The following is a 17,403-nucleotide window of genomic DNA, read 5'->3' as shown; positions in this document are numbered from 1 at the left end:
CACCCTTGGTTTTACGGGTGCGGGCGCGGTGGTGGTGGCGCCCGAGTTGCCCAGGCCTTGCGGCCAGGCCTGGGGCACCTGGAAGGTGAAGGGCACCGTTAGGACGGCGGCGCCCTGGGCTACCTGGCCTTGCGGCCAGGCCGGAGGCTCCGCGGAGGTAGGGGGCGCTGTTGGTGATGCGGCGCCCGGGGGTACTAGGCCTTGCGACCAGGCTGGTGGTATTTCCTGCTTTGTCACGCTCCGGGTCGAGGCGCGTGACGTCACAGGGGTCGCTGCGGCGGCTTCCGGTCGGGGCCTAGTCCATAGCGGTGACATGGCGGCTACGGGCACAGCAGGGGGACTTTCGGGCTCTGCGACGGGGAGCTGGGGCAGGTGGGCGGTTTCTCGGTCTGGGGTATAGGCGTCCCCTTTACCTGCCTCCATGCGTTCGGCTCCCTTCTCGGCGCCGTCTTCAGCCTTTGGTCCTCCCGCGCCATCCTCAGAGGCGGTCTGCTTCCTCTTCCAGGGTAGCGTGCTCCGTTGACTGGTCTCAGCTTGCTGGGCCATCTCCCGGCTCCATTCCGCCAATATCTCGCGCTGTACCCGGGCCATCCTCCGTGCGAGGCCCTCCAGGGCAGTCTGTGCACACTCCCGGTCCCGGGGGAGCTGTGCAAGGACCTCCACTAGGCCTAGTGGGGTCGTGGTTTCTAGCAGGCTCCTGACCAACGGGTCGGTGCTGCTCTGCTCTTCTTCCAGCAGGCTCCTGGCCAGCGGGCCGGTGCTGCTCTGCTCTCCTTCCTCGGTCTTTAGCAGACTCCTGGCCAGCGGGCCGGTGCTGTTCTGCTTTCTCTCCATATCCGGGTAAGCTCCTCCGCTACTCCTCGTTAGACTTCTTGCCTCCGGGTGCGCTCGCTCCAGACTGCTCCAGGCGGCACCCATCTTCGTTCTTTTCTTTCGTCTCCTCCCACTTAGAGGGCGGTCCCGGGGCAACTCGGTGACTGTCAGCTCCAGGGGCAGTTCTTTCACACTGACAGACACCTCCAGCATCACAGTCTCTGTTGGTGGGGGCGGTTTCCACTTTTGGCGCCATTTTCTGTCCTGGCCCACGATGGGAGGCGGCCTCCTGCCCTCCTTTGGCACGCCCATAATGGCGTCCGCTGCTCTTCCAAGGCGGGAAATCTTCGGATTTGGCGGGAAGCGTCGCCCAGTGGCGGGAAACTCGGCAGATGGCGGGAACAAGCTGGAAATGGCGGACAATCGGCGGGAAACGACTGGTGATGGGGTCCGATGGCGGGGACCCTCCGGAACCGGCAGGAGACTTCTTCTTGAGGTAAACTTGCACTTTCCTTCAGGCACGCAGTACCCGGGTGTTGCGGGCACGTAATCCTGCCGACTACGCCAAAGTTGACGCGCCCCCTGGGACATATTCCTTTTTGAGGGGAATACCCGGCACCGGATCAGATGGGGGGTTGTAGTCTCCGAGCGGCTGTGACCCGGCCCGTGCCCAGGGCGTCAAGCTCAGTGTTATGTGGCAGTCCTACAGATGTTATAAAGTTCTTTATTGTCGACTACGCCACCCGTTGTGATGCGGTCACTGTGGCCGCCGCTGCAGCAGGGTCCGCTGAGGCTGATGGTGGGTGCGCAGCTTGGTGGGATAACCCCCAATGGGAGGGGTATAGCCTCAGGGGGGACAGGTGCAGAGGATGGGGGTTGTGGTGGTGCAGTGCAGACGGCAATGAAGACAGAGTCGGGTTGTGCAGTTAAGGGTGTTTACTTACTGCAGATGTTGTACTGGTCACTCCAGCTTCGAGTGACCACCCGAGCCGTGCTGCGTCCACCAGGTCCTGGATCCAGCCAACCCCCAAACAAGTCCGGAGCGTGGCCCTGAGCTCTCCTTCTGTCCCGTTCTCTGGCCGTCCCCACCAGTGATCCACCTAGGTCCAGCTCCCTCGGGCCTTCTGTTGGGACACCCTTGGCCTTGGGTTCCCTGACCCTTCGTGTGGTGTGCCTTCGGGGTGGATGTGATGGGTGACCATGGTAAACGCTGCCCACGGTCTCCGGTCTCTGGCTAGGGTGTGTTTTCTGCCCCCACCAGCTTGGGATCCGGTACCCTGTGCCGACTCTTCACCCGGGGATTTAAGTTGGGATCTTGGAGTCCTTTTCTGCTGTTTCCCCCTCTGGGTCTCTCTTTCTCTTCTCCTCTCTCACTCTGGGTCTCTCTTCTCCTCTGCTTGCTGACTTGTTCTCTGCATCTGACTTGTTCTCTGCATCTGACCCTGTTCTTAGTTGGTGCCCACCTTATATACACCCTCTATGTGTGAGCTCAGGTGACCAGCACCCAATGAGCTCCTATCTTTACCCAGGCTGCTCCCCCTATCTGCCCCTACACTACTTGGGATGTACCACCCCCCTCCCACTCCAGCCAGGAACAGACTCGGTCGTACCTGCACATTTCTAAGTGGGAGTACCGTCGGCCTGTTCCTCGGAAATGGGATGTATGTAGTGCATGCAGCCTACCGAGCTCAGTTCCACTCTCCATCCTTGCCCGGGAGTGGAATATCACACCTCTGGGTTGAGGTGCAATACCCCTGTAGCAGCCGAATCCTCAGGGTGCTACACAGGACGCTTGGCATTTGCCACAGAACACCAGGATTGGCAAAGTCACCTCTGGCGCCCTGTGCTCTTCACAGCTGAAAGCAGGTTCACACTGAGCACATGTGACAGACGTGAGAGAGCCTGGAGACGCCGTGGAGAGCGATCTGCTGCCTGTAACATCCTTCAGCATAACCTATTTGTATATTGTGTATAAATATGTGGCTCTTCAGATTTTGGGTAATACTAGCCTGATGAAGAGGCCTGAGCAGTCTTGAAAGCTTGCAACCTGTTACCATCTTTTCAGTTAGCCATTAAAAGGTATCAACCACTGAGCACTCTCAAATTGAAATTTTGGTCCATTCTGTGAATTTTCATTCAGTGGTTCAAAAAAAGCTACACAGGTCAGCATCTCTGTCACAGCTAGAAATCTGGTTCTTGTTTTTGTTTTTTTATTAGTAACGGATCTTCAGATTCGGTTTGAATCTTTCCAGTGTCTTTATTTTATCCTTCTCCTCTTCAGTCAATCCATTGTCCCACATTCTAGAACAGAATAACCAGAATTAGTGACTTTGATCTGAAACATATGAGAAAATCCTCACAATACACTCATTGAACTAAATATGGATCTGTACAATCTTGTGAGGGTATGTGCAGATAATGTCTTATAAACTACAGCGTACCTGCTGAGTTTTACACGCTTCAGTAACTTCCTTGACTGTTCCCTCTCCAGCCTTTGCACAACTCAGACTCCTGTCATGATCTCTCATCCCAACTTCAGCCAGTTATGATCTGCACTGGTAAATGTAAGACGAATATACAGGGCCTGGCAGGGAAACAGTCAAAGGAACCTCATACGTGCCAGGGAAAGGGGAATATAGTTTTTTTTTTACAATAACAATAGTGTGGAGCGTAAAATAGAATAAAATCCATGTATAACTAGTGCCCTAACATGTCTCAGTCATGTATACATCTGTTACATCTCTTGGACTCACTGCAAATCTTTTATCCTGCAGTCTGGACTGGACAGCGCTTCCACCAAGTCACTAAAGTGAGGACCGGACAGAAAGTTTCCAGATAGACCAAGTATCTTCAGGAATCGGTTGTTCCTTATTAAAGAGGCCAACTGGATGCAGGAATTTTCTGGTAGATCATTTCTGGCCAAACTGTAAGAAAAGAAAATGAGATGGCAGTGGGTCAGTAATGGTGTGGGCTGGCATTTCTTTGGAGGGCCGCACAGCCCTCCATGTGCTCGCCAGAGGTAGCCTGATTGCCATTAGGTACCGAGATGAGATCCTCAGGCCCCTTGTGAGACCATATGCTGGTGCGGTTGGCCCTGGGTTCCTCCTAATGCAGGACAATGCCAGACCTCATGTGGCTGGAGTGTGTCTGCAGTTCCTGCAAGATGAAAGCATTGAAGCTATGGACTGACCCGCACGTTCCCCAGACCTGAATCCGATTGAGCACATCTGGGACATCATGTCTCGCTCCATCCACCAACGTCACATTGCACCACAGACTGTCCAGGAGTTGGCGGATGCTTTAGTCCAGGTCTGGGAGGAGATCCCACAGGAGACCATCCGCAACCTCATCAGGAGCATGCCCAGGCGTTGTAGGGAGGTCATACAGGCACGTGGAGGCCACACACAATACTGAGCCTCATTTTGACTTGTTTTAAGGACATTACATCAAAGATGGATCAGCCTGTAGTGTGTTTTTCCACTTTAATTTTGGGGGTGACTCCAAATCCAGGCCTCCATTGGTTAATAAATTTGATTTCCACTGATGATTTTTGTGTGATTTTGTTGTCAGCACATTCAACTTTGTACAGAACAAAGCATTCAATGAGAATATTTCATTCATTCAGATCTACGATGTGTAATTTGAGTGTTCCCTTTATTTTTTTGAGCAGTGTACATAGTGCAATTGCAAATATTCATAACATTTAGTATGTGGCTATACTTATTGTTGTCGATGGAATTGATTGATCACCTGGGTTTTTAGCAACGGCATTATACATTTTTAAACCTCATTCAGGAAAAAAAGAATGGTCCAAGTTTCCGAGTTTTATCAGTGTTTGTCACGCGACGCTGACGTCGGCAGGTCCTTCAGTGTACCGCTACCGGCAAGGGAGAACGGAGGGAAGCAGGACACCGGGGGCCATCAGAGGGTAAGTATATCTTTATTTTTTTATTTTTTACCATTCTTTCGGTCACAGAATATAAATCCATGTCGTTTGCATGGATTTATATAGTGTGACCAAGTTGACAAGCACTTTCCAAGTGATGCTAAAATCGCTTGGAAAGCGCTTGTCAACCCGCATGCGGAAATGCAAGTGAAGAACGCTTCACTTCCACATGTCCCTGGCAGGAAAACGCATGTACAATCCGCATGTACAATCCGCATGCGTTTTTTTCTGCCAGGGAGATGCAGAAACGCACAGGAAAAAATCTTGAGCATTTCTGACTGCATCGTGGGCACATAGCCTTATACTCACCTCTGGGGCATGGCACTGTTCCAACGGTGTTGGCAGTGGCTCTCCCAGGGCTCGCGTGACCAATTAGAGGCCACTTCACTCTCGCTGCCTATGGATCTATTACACAGCAGCTCTTATTTCCTCCGGATGTATGTGATTTGTCCGAAGGTGGGGGGAGTGAAGGGTCGCCAATTTGCCACAGGGATCACGTGACATAACAATGTAACGCAAACCTCGGGAGAGGCAGTGCCAAACCGCTGGAAGTGTTGACATTTTACAAAATGGAACATAAAGATTGAGAAGGGGTTGTCCGAGTAGTGGACAACCCCTTTAAATGACACAGGATTTCGTGTATCTGGGCTACTGGACAAACTTTTCAGTTTTGAGGTATATGTGATTCAAGAGCTTTAGATAAAGGGTTGAGATGTACAGTATGTCCCTAAGATTTTTGGTCCCTCTGTTACAGAGAAAAAAAAAATATATATATATACTGTATATATATATATATATATATATATATATATATATATATAGATATATAGATATACAGTACAGACCAAAAGTTTGGACACATCTGATTTAAAGATTTTTCTGTATTTTCATGACTATGAAAATCGTACATTCACACTGAAGGCATCAAAACTATGAATTAACACATGTGGAATTATATACTTAACAAAAAAGTGTGAAACAACTGAAAATATGTCTTATATTCTAGGTTCTTCAAAGTAGCCACCTTTTGCTTTGATGACTGCTTTGCACACTCTCAAGAGTGTCCAAACTTTTGGTCTGTACTGTATATATATATTTGTACTGTGTTAGCCAGTAGATAGAAAAAAATTTCGATTTGGACAAACTGTTCAGTTTTGAGGTATACGTGATTCAAGAGCTTTAGATAAAGGGTTGAGATGTACAGTATGTCCCTAAGATTTTTGGTCCATCTGTTACAGGGAAAAAAAAATAAAAATATATATATATATATATATATATATTTATTTATTTATTTTTGTACAGTGTTAGTCAGTAGATAGAAAAAAATTTGATTTCAGAGTCCTCAGTGGTTGATACCTTTTAATGGCTAACTGAAAAGTAATGGTGACCTTTGACACCTTCAGAGCAGGAATGAATGTGTCGCATGGATTTATGTCATTCTACATCAACTAAGGAATGTGGCCATCAGACTTGTGGGGTCATCACAACACTGCACCAAGCAACAAAACTTTTACAGTTCTTATCTATGAACTGCTAAAATATTTACAATATTTATCTCTCCCATAGTAATAGCTCTGCTTTTCATCACCTGTCTCATCTATTACATTATTTCTAAGCCATATTGTGTATAAATATGTGGCTCTTCAGATTTTGGGTAATACTAGCCTGATGAAGAGGCCTGAGCAGTCTTGAAAGCTTGCAAACTGTTACCATCTTTTCAGTTAGCCATTAAAAGGTATCAACCACTGAGCACTCTCAAATTGAAATTTTGGTCCATTCTGTGAATTTTCATTCAGTGGTTCAAAAAAAGCTACACAGGTCAGCATCTCTGTCACAGCTAGAAATCTGGTTCTTGTTTTTGTTTTTTCATTAGTAACGGATCTTCAGATTCGGTTTGAATCTTTCCAGTGTCTTTATTTTATCCTTCTCCTCTTCAGTCAATCCATTGTCCCACATTCTAGAACAGAATAACCAGAATTAGTGACTTTGATCTGAAACATATGAGAAAATCCTCACAATACACTCATTGAACTAAATATGGATCTGTACAATCTTGTGAGGGTATGTGCAGATAATGTCTTATAAACTACAGCGTACCTGCTGAGTTTTACACGCTTCAGTAACTTCCTTGACTGTTCCCTCTCCAGCCTTTGCACAACTCAGACTCCTGTCATGATCTCTCATCCCAACTTCAGCCAGTTATGATCTGCACTGGTAAATGTAAGACGAATATACAGGGCCTGGCAGGGAAACAGTCAAAGGAACCTCATACGTGCCAGGGAAAGGGGAATATAGTTTTTTTTTTACAATAACAATAGTGTGGAGCGTAAAATAGAATAAAATCCATGTATAACTAGTGCCCTAACATGTCTCAGTCATGTATACATCTGTTACATCTCTTGGACTCACTGCAAATCTTTTATCCTGCAGTCTGGACTGGACAGCGCTTCCACCAAGTCACTAAAGTGAGGACCGGACAGAAAGTTTCCAGATAGACCAAGTATCTTCAGGAATCGGTTGTTCCTTATTAAAGAGGCCAACTGGATGCAGGAATTTTCTGGTAGATCATTTCTGGCCAAACTGTAAGAAAAGAAAATGAGATGTTGGTGATGCGCCCACAGAGTGTCAGTGTAAAAGCTCATTTCCCTGCCGAATAACAGGATCGGGAGATTGCATTCCAGCTTCCTGATCCTGATTATATTCCCTGATATACTCTGTTGGCCGACAGTCGGAAGGCCTTCATATACGGTAGAGCGTGAGCTGATCCCGACAAAAACGGTGTATGATGTAAATTGTAACTACTCTGTATAGGGGCGTTTATATAGATACAATACGTAGGAAGATATTTGTATATATATATACAGTACAGACCAAAAGTTTGGACACAACTTCTCATTTAAAGATTTTTCTGTATTTTCATGACTATGAAAATTGTACATTCACACTGAAGGCATCAAAACTATGAATTAACACATGTGGAATTATATACTTAACAAAAAAGTGTGAAATAACTGAAAATATGTGTTATATTCTAGGTTCTTCAAAGTGGCCACCTTTTGCTTTGATGACTGCTTTGCACACTCTTGGCATTCTCTTGATGAGCTTCAAGAGGTAGTCACCGGAAATGGTTTTCACTTCACAGGTGTGCCCTGTCAGGTTTAATAAGTGGGATTTCTTGCCTTATAAATGGGGTCGGGACCATCAGTTGTGTTGTACAGAACTCTGGTGGATACACAGCTGATAGTCCTACTGAATAGGCTGTTAAAATTTGTATTATGGCAAGAAAAAAGCAGCTAAGTAAAGAAAAATGAGTGGCCATCATTACTTTAAGAAATGAAGGTCAGTCAGTGCGAAAAATTGGGAAAACTTTGAAAGTGTCCCCAAGTGCAGTTGCAAAAACCATCAATCGCTACAAAGAAACTGGCTCACATGAGGACCGCCCCAGGAAAGCAAGACCAAGAGTCACCTCTGCTTCTGAGGATAAGTTTATCCGAGTCACCAGCCTCAGAAATCGCAGGTTAACAGCAGCTCAGATTAGAGACCAGGTCAATGCCACACAAGGTTCTAGCAGCAGACACATCTCTTCAACAACTATTAAAAGGAGACTTTGTGCAGCAGGCCTTCATGGTAAAATAGCTGCTAGGAAACCACTGCTAAGGACAGGCATCAAGCAGAAGAGACTTGTTTGGGCTAAAGAACAAAAGAAATGGACATCAGACCAGTGGAAATCTGTGCTTTGGTCTGATGAGTCCAAATTTGAGATCTTTGGTTCCAACCACTGTGTCTTTGTGCGACGCAGAAAAGGTGAACGGATGGACTCTACATGCCTGGTTCCCACCGTGAAGCATGGAGGAGGAGGTGTGATGGTGTGGGGGTGCTTTGCTGGTGACACTGTTGGGGATAATTTCAAAATTGAAGGCATACTGAACCAGCATGGCTACCACAGCATCTTGCAGCAGCATGCTATTCCATCCGGTTTGCGTTTAGTTGGACCATCATTTATTTTTCAACAGGACAATGACCCCAAACACACCTCCAGGCTGTGTAATGGCTATTTGACCAAGAAGGAGAGTGATGGGGTGCTACGCCAGATGACCTGGCCTCCACAGTCACCAGACCTGAACCCAATCGAGATGGTTTGGGGTGAGCTGGACCGCAGAGTGAAGGCAAAAGGGCCAACAAGTGCTAAGCATCTCTGGGAACTCATTCAAGATTGTTGGAAGACCATTTCCGGTGACTACCTCTTGAAGCTCATCAAGAGAATGCCAAGAGTGTGCAAAGCAGTCATCAAAGCAAAAGGTGGCTACTTTGAAGAACCTAGAATATAAGACATATTTTCAGTTGTTTCACACTTTTTTGTTAAGTATATAATTCCACATGTGTTAGGCTGTGTGCCCACGTAGCGTTTTTCAAGCGTTTATGCTGCGGAATTTCCGCAGTGTAAACGCTTGTGAAAGGCTAGGTAATCCGCACCCCATGGTCCCCAAGGAGATTCCGCATGTTCTATGCACATGCTGCGGATTTTTCCGCAGCGTTTATGCTGCGTACAAAAATCCGCAGCATGTCATTTAATTTTGTGGAAGCGCAGCGGAATGGCCGGCATAGACTTGCATTGAGACGCATAGAAACCGCGACTGTACATTTGACAAGCGGATTCTATATGCGTCTCTATGTGCGGATGGTACCCAGTTCTGGATGAGAGAAGACTCTCATCCAGACCTGGGTACCATTGTACCTGTAAAAAAAGAATAAAATAAAAAATAAAGTTTATACTCACCTTTCCGAAGGCTTCTCTGCATGCCGGCATCGCTGAAGGACCTTCAGTGACGTCACAGTCGTGTGACCGCAGGCCCTTCACCGCTCTGTCTCGCGATATGCCGGCAGCCGGGAACCAGACGGGAACGAGTGCTGCAGCACACGCCGGGACATCGGGGGTGAGTATAGCTTTATTTTATTTTTACGCTCACAGTGTATAAATCCATGCCGTTTGCATGGATTTATACAGTGTGACCTAGTTGTCAAGCACTTTCCAAGTGATGCTATCGCCTGGAAAGCGCTTGTCAATCTTCATGCAGAAACGCATGTGAATCTGCATGTGGATTCGCATGTATTCTGCAGGAAAAACGCATGCACAATCTGCATGCGTTTTTTCTGCCAGGGAGATGCAGAAATGCTGCAGAAATTTTCTGCTTCATTTCTGTATCGTGGGCACATAGCCTTAATTCACAGTTTTGATGCCTTCAGTGTGAATGTACAATTTCCATAGTCAAGAAAATACAGAAAAATCTTGAAATGAGAAGGTGTGTCCAAACTTTTGGTCTGTACTGTATACACACACACACACACACACACACACACACACACACACACACACACATACGTAGTGCTCAGCATAAATGAGTACACCCCTTTGAGAAGTAAGATTTTAATTAATAAATAGTAAGAATGCCTGCACCATCTTATCGACAGTGTAAAGAGATCCACCTGTTATATGAATCTATAACCGAAAAAACAGGTACGGGTGGTGCTCAGCTCCAAACAGATATAATCTAAAATAGAAAGGAAGAAATAAAGGACAGATGATTTTACAGGAATGGTGAGTGCCGCCTTTATTTTTTCCTTTCTATTTTCGATTTAGATTTTATATGACATACCAACACAAAGTAGCAAGTATGTGTGAAGTGTAAAGGAAATGATACATGGTTTTCTAAATATTTAAAAAATATAAATCTGAAAATTGTGACGTGCATTTGTGTTCAGCACCCCCTGAGATAATACTTTGTAGGGCCACCTTTCACTGAAATTACTGCTGCAAGCCTTTTGAGGTCTATCTCTACCAGCTTTGCATGTGTGGAGGCTGAAATCTTTGCCCATTCTTCTTTATAAACTAGCTCTAGCTCAGTGAGATTGGTTGGAGGCATCTGTGAACAGCAATTTTCAAGTCTTACCACATATTCTCAGTGGGATTTAGGTCTGGACTGTGACTGGGCCATTCACACACATGAATATGCTTAGATCTAAACTATTCAATTGTAGCTCTGGGTGTATGTTTAGGGTCATTGTCCTGCTGGAAGGTGAACCTACGCCCCAGTCTCAAGTCTTTATCAGCCTCCAACAGGTTTTCCTCCAGAATTGCCCTGTATTTAACTCCATCCATCTTCCCATCAACTCTGACCAGCTTTCCTTTTCCTGCTGAAGAAAATCCCCCTCACAGCTTGATTCTACCACCATGTTTGATGGTGGGCATGATGTTTTCAGGGTTATGTGCAGTGTTAGTTTTCCACCACTCATAGCACTTTGTATTTATCCCAAAAAGTTCTACTTTGGGTCTTAACTGACTAGAGAACCTTTTTCCACATGACCCTAAACATACTGCCAAAGCTTTTGCAAGGAAAAATGGGTAAACATTTCAGCGTCTAGATGTGCATAGCTGGTAGAGACATATCGTAAGAAACTTGCAGCAGTAATTGCAGGAAAAGGAGGTCCAAAATGTACTGACTCAGGGGGGCTGAATACAAATGCACCGACAATTTTCAGATTTATGTTTTTAAAATATTTTAGAAAACCATGTATCATTTCCTTTACACTTCACAAATACTTGCTACTTTGTGTTGGTATATAACATAAAATCCCAATAAAATCCACTTAATTTGTGGGTGTATTGTGAAAAAATGTGGAAAAGTTCAAGCGGTATGAATTATTTTTCAAGGTACTGTATGCATGATTAAAATCTTACTATAGAAAAAAGATTCAACCCCATTGTAAAAATACAGTGCACCAAAAAACAGCTTTCCATACTATCTATTACCCATATCTGCATTTGGAACACTGTATTTTTTTCAATGGGGTGAGATCTCTATACATTTCTCTATAGCTGGTGAACCACGTATTTTAACCATACATACATTTGTGCCTAGCTATGATTAATTAATGCACTATGTCACTGGAAGCAAGGATCACCAAGCTACGACTTTTCTACTTTGGACACATCATACGGAGACAGCAATCACTGGAGAAGAACATGGTCAGAAGAATAGAAGGAACAAGGCGAAGAGGAAGACCAGCAACCCGATGCCTTGATACTATCAAAATAACGGCGGAGAAGACCCTGGTGGACCTATCTAGGCTTGCACAAGATCGATCTTCCTACAAATCATTCATCCATCAAGTCACCATGGCTCGAGATCAAGCTGAAGGCTGTTATAAATAATACACTATGCACTTTATTATATGCTGTACTGTTTTTGAGAGAGTAACACTTTACCAATCTGAATCATCATTGTTTTTTGCACTTATTGTATTTATTATATGTGCTGTATACTATTGTAATTTATAAATTATGTATACTCATGTTCAAATGGATTTGTAATCATGTATTTTTTAACTGAAACATTACAACAAGGGCCAATAAAGTCTATTATATTTTGCAGTTTTTCTGGAGTTCTTTCTTCCTTTTTTATATTTATATAATAGAGGCTCGTGGTAGCGGCTTACTCCACTCTCCCCATAGAGAATACAAGCCAGACATTCATGTGTAAGAGGGAGTATGTCACATATCAAGGTGCAGCCAGCAGTTTATCTCAGAGACACAACAATGGGAGTAGCATAAAATAATAATAAAATCCATTAATAACTTGTCCCCCACTTGTCTGCCCTGTGAACATCTCTTATACTCACTGTAGTTCCTCTATCCCGCAGTCTGGATTGGACAGAGCTTCCACCAAGTCATTGAACTTAGGGCCAAACAGATGGTTACCAGAAAGGCCAAGTATCTTCAGGTCCTGCCTCTTCCTTATTAAACATGCAAACTCAGTGCAGCATGTTTCTGGTAGTTTATTACCATGGAGGCTGAAATAAGAAAATGAGATATGGGTGACACATCCAAAGAGCATTAGTTTAAATTCTGTAGATTGTGACTGTTAAGAGAAAATATGTCCTTTTAGTAACATCGATAAATGTCATCAGAAGCCACCTCTTTTATAAAAACATTATCTGATAGTGAAGGCCAGCTATCAAGAGTGCGTTAGCTGGCCCTACAATTTCAAAAACGTATTTTATGCCACAAACCAACAACAAATCACACAATTCATTTGTCTTCAATGAGGAAGTGTCCAAAATATGAAAATTTGGAGTCTGTTTGAGGTTCTTTCCTGTGGTTTGTTGTTTAGAATATGAAGAAGCAATAACTTTTAAACATGGACAAAAATGATCCTTTTTTATGATCAGTAATAGGTTTGTGAAAATGAAGAAGTAAAGGCTTTTAAACCTATATGGAAAAATGTTGTATCTGTACATCAGCAATGGTGTCAAAAAGTGTGGAAGGGGCTCTGGAGCTGAGCTCTTTCCATGCGCAATAGGTGCAGGATAAATTACAGTGCTGCCATTTGTCATTTGTTAGAGCTCCGATTGCTGCTGTTAACCATTCAGATGTTGCTATCAATTTCTAACAGGAGGGAAATGATGGCTTACCATGACGGTGTACAGGCTGAGCTTTATAAGTAACTGATTTTTCCTATATATTGCAATAGTGTAGTATTCAGTAAATAGCACAACTAGCACATTCGGAGGGCACCATCCAGTAAATGGGATCTACATGCAGCATGCCTTAAACAAACTAAGCAAATACAAGGGAGGAGAAGGCACTGAAGGCCCATCTACACCTTTATGTTAACAGGCTTATTTGTTTTAGGATCAGTTGGTCATATTGCAAATTTGGTTTCCATTTTGCTAAGGCGGCATTTATTGCTTAAATGGGATGAAGGCAATGGTGCTATCATTTCTTGTTTAAGGAGAAAGGGTTTATTCTAAACCGTGATGTATATTGGTTAGAGACATCACATTGATCCATCTGCATATCACCCTGCCTTTTTTTGCAGTACATATACTTCTATAGGTACAGTGGTGGCCAAAAGTATTGGCACCCCTGCAATTCTGTCAGATAATACTCAGTTTCTTCCTGAAAATGATTGCAATCACAAATTCTTTGGTATTATTATCTTCATTTAATTTGTCTTCAATGAAAAAACACAAAAAGAATTGTCCTAAAGCCAAACTGGATACAACTCCACACCAAACCTAAAAAAGGGGGTGGACAAAAGTATTGGCACTGTTTGAAAAATCATGTGATGCTTCTCTAATTCGTGTAATTAACAGCACCTGTAACTTATCTGTGGCACCTAACAGGTGTTGGCAATAACTAAATCACACTTGCAGCCAGTTAACATGGATTAAAGTTGACTCAACCTCTGTCCTGTGTCCTTGTGTGTACCACATTGAGCATGGAGAAAAGAAAGAAGACCAAATAACTGTCTGAGGACTTGAGAAACCAAATTGTGAGGAAGCATGAGCAATCTCAAGGCTACAAGTCCATCTCCAAAGACCTGAATGTTCCTGTGTCTTCCGTGCGCAGTGTCATCAAGAAGTTTAAAGCCCATGGCACTGTGGCTAACCTCCCTAGATGTGGACGGAAAAGAAAAATTGACGAGAGATTTCAACGCAAGATTGTGCGGATGGTGGATAAAGAACCTCGACTAACATCCAAACAAGTTCAAGCTGCCCTGCAGTCCGAGGGTGCAACAGTGTCAACCTGTGCTATCCGTTGGCATCTGAATGAAAAAGGACTGTATGGTAGGATACCAAGGAAGGCCCCACTTCTTACCCCGAGACATAAAAAAGCCAGGCTGGAGTTTGCCAAAACTTACCTGAGAAAGCCTAAAACGTTTTGGAAGAATTTTCTCTGGTCAGATGAGGTCATGGGTCTTCCAGCAGGACAATGACCCAAAACACACTTCCAAAAGCACTATAAAATGGTTTGAGAGAAAGCAGTGGAGACTTCTAAGGTGGCCAGCAATGAGTCCAGACCTGAATCCCATAGAACATCTGTGGAGAGATCTCAAAATGGCAGTTTGCAGAAAGCACCCTTCAAATATCAGGGGCCTGGAGCAGTTTGCCAAAGAAGAATGGTCTACAATTCCAGCAGAGCATTGTAAGAAACTCATTGATGGTTACCGGAAGCGGTTGTTCGCAGTTATTTTGGCTAAATAACTTTTGGCTAAAGGTTGTGCAACCAAGTATTAGGCTGAGAGTGCCAATACTTTTGTCTGGCCCATTTTTGGAGTTTTGTGTGAAATGATCAATGATTTGATTTTTGCTTCATTCTCTTTTGTGTTTTTTCCTTGCAAGCAAATTAAATGAAGATAATAATACCAAAGAATTTGTGATTGCAATCATTTTCAGGAAGAAACTGAGTATTATCTGACAGAATTGCAGGGGTGCCAATACTTTAGGCCACCACTGTACATGTTATCGTATTATATCTGCTGTCATAGAACATTTCGGGTTTTGTGCAATATTGACCACCATAGACATTTTCTACTATTTAGCCTGTGTGGGTTTATGGATTTGGATTCTTATTTATTTATTCTCATGATCATGTTGAAAGGTTTCGAAAGTAGATGGTTCCTTAATCAGTGGATTTTCCACTAGATTTTTTAAATTGTGTTTTAATGTTTTTGGTATGTTTACCATTTTGTATATGTGTCTATATATATTGAAATAAATTGATGTATTGTTGTATCTCTCTCTATACATGATTTTAATCATTTTTTCAGGTGATCACTGCTTTGGTGCATGTCTTCTCCTCTCTTGTATTTGCATAGTATTCAGTAAATAGGATACTGTAAATTAGGGGTGGGAAATCTCAGGCCTGAGTGCCATTTATGGCCCTCGATGTCCTTTTATTCTGCCCCTGGGCAGATTCCTGTGGACGTCAGTTCTTGGGCAGGGCAGTTGTATTTTGACAGCCGCCAGCCCTTTAATTTCTCTTTGCTCTGTGAGCATGCGCACATAGTGTTCAATACTGAATGCTGAGGCGTGTGCAATGAAAGATTACTTCCTAACACCAGTGCCAGCATCAGGATATACTTTTAGGGAGGAATTAGTGTGCAATTTGTACGGCCCCTGAAGGATGGTACAAATATCCAAATGGCCCTTGGCAGAAATAAGGTTTCCCACCCCTGCTGTAAATGATCAAAGTATCACAGGTTCACATCCCCTATGGGCACTAAAGAATAAAGTAAAAAATATAAAAATGTAAAAATAAATTCCAGGGCACGTTCAAGGATAAACATAACAAATGAACATGTCAAAAGAAGTGAAGTTGATCTGGCTCCAGTCCTGTAATCACCATTTAAATCCTGTGATTTTTGTCAAATGTAATATGTAGCCATGTATAGCTTGTCTGTGGTGGTGCTTCACCAGTAATCAAATATGCAGATACTCCAAGAATTCAAGAAAAGATAGCACTCACCGCAAGCTAACAGTACCACGAGCCTTTATTTCAAGTTACTGTTCCATGTGAGCAGGTGGCATGGGAGATGAGGGGGTGAATGGAGCTGGACATCGGCCGTTTCGCGCTAGGGATCGCATTTCTACGGGTCCAAAGGACCCTCTCCTAACCTCATCAGTCATCATTAAAAAAAACAGCAGTACCCATTTTAAATAACTTCAAAACTTTTTCTTTTCTAACCCCTTCAACCTGAGCTTTCATGACCAGGCCAAATTTTACAATTCTGACCAGTGTCACTTTACTGTCAACTCTGGAACGCTTCAATGGATCCCACTGATTCTGAGACTGTTTTTTCATGACATATTGTACTTCATGATAGAAGTAAAATTTATTTGATATGACTGGCATTTATTTGTGAAAAAATTCGCTATTTTGAAACTTTGAATTTTCATGCCCTTAAATCAGAGAGATATGTCACACAAAATAGCTAATAAACAACATTTCCCACATGTCTACTTTACATCAGCACAATTTTGGAATCAAAATTTTGTTTTGTTAGGAAGTTATAAGGATTAAAAGTTGACCAGCGATTTCTTATTTTTCCAACAAAATTTACAAAACCATTTTTTTTAGGGACCACATCACATTTGAAGTAAATTTGAGGGGTCTATATGACAGAAAATAGTGACACCACTCTAAAAACTGCACCTCTCAAGTTGCTCAAAACCACAATAAAGAAGTTTATTAACCCTTCAGATGCTTCACAGTATTTTTTGTAATGTGGAAGAAAACAATGAATATTTAACTTTTTTTCACCAAAATTTTACTTTAGACTCAATTTTTTTTATTTTTGCAAGGGTAACAGGAAAAAAAAGACCCCAATATTTGTTGTGCAATTTCTCCTGAGCACTGCGATACCCCATATGTGGGGGAAATCCATTGTTTGAGTGCACGGCAGGGTTTGGAAGGGAAGGAGCGCCATTTCACTTTTTGAATGGAAAATTTGCTGGAATAATTAGCAGACGTCATGTTGCGTTTGGAGAGCCCTTGATGTGCCTAAGCAGTGGAAACCCCCCACAAGTGACACTATTTTAGAAACTATATCCCTCAGGGAACTTATCTAGATGTGTGGTGAGCACTTTGAACTCCCAGGTGCTTCACAGAAGTTTATAACATTAAGCTGGAAAAATAAAATTTTCACATTTTTCCCACAAAAATGTGTTTAAGCCCCCAATTTTGCCTTTTCATAAGGGTAACAGGAGAAATTGCACCATACAATTTGTTGAGAAATTTCTGCTGAGCATGCTGATACCTCATATATGGGGAAAAAACACTGTTTGGGCACACGACAGGGCTC

At 43.4% G+C, this 17,403-nt stretch overlaps 1 protein-coding gene across 5 annotated transcripts in view; it reads right to left on the bottom strand.

Annotated features, from left to right (window-relative positions):
- Nucleotides 1–1,823: 1,823 nt before the first annotated feature.
- The window catches only part of LOC141235517 (NACHT, LRR and PYD domains-containing protein 12-like), a 208,102-nt gene continuing 192,522 nt past the window's right edge, over nt 1,824–17,403 (bottom strand). For 3 of the 5 annotated variants that reach the window (XM_073668154.1, XM_073668156.1, XM_073668153.1), the window contains 3 exons: nt 12,437–12,607; nt 7,169–7,339; nt 4,325–6,716 (listed from right to left, as the gene is read on the bottom strand). In XM_073668154.1, coding sequence (XP_073524255.1) covers nt 6,629–6,716; nt 7,169–7,339; nt 12,437–12,607 — 430 coding nt within the window. In that variant the 3' untranslated portion in view covers nt 4,325–6,628. Of the gene's footprint in view, nt 3,115–3,566; nt 3,738–4,323; nt 6,717–7,168; nt 7,340–12,436; nt 12,608–17,403 lie in introns of those variants that run through there. The other 2 variants (XM_073668157.1, XM_073668155.1) reach the window with 2 other exon arrangements.

This window comes from Phyllobates terribilis, unplaced genomic scaffold (genome assembly GCF_046119375.1).
Source record: "Phyllobates terribilis strain yellow unplaced genomic scaffold, ASM4611937v1 Scaffold_2__4_contigs__length_985480577, whole genome shotgun sequence".
Taxonomy (NCBI): Eukaryota; Metazoa; Chordata; class Amphibia; order Anura; family Dendrobatidae; genus Phyllobates; species Phyllobates terribilis.
The sequence above is the reverse complement of the archived record's forward strand: the minus strand, read 5'-3'. Positions and strand labels throughout refer to the sequence as shown.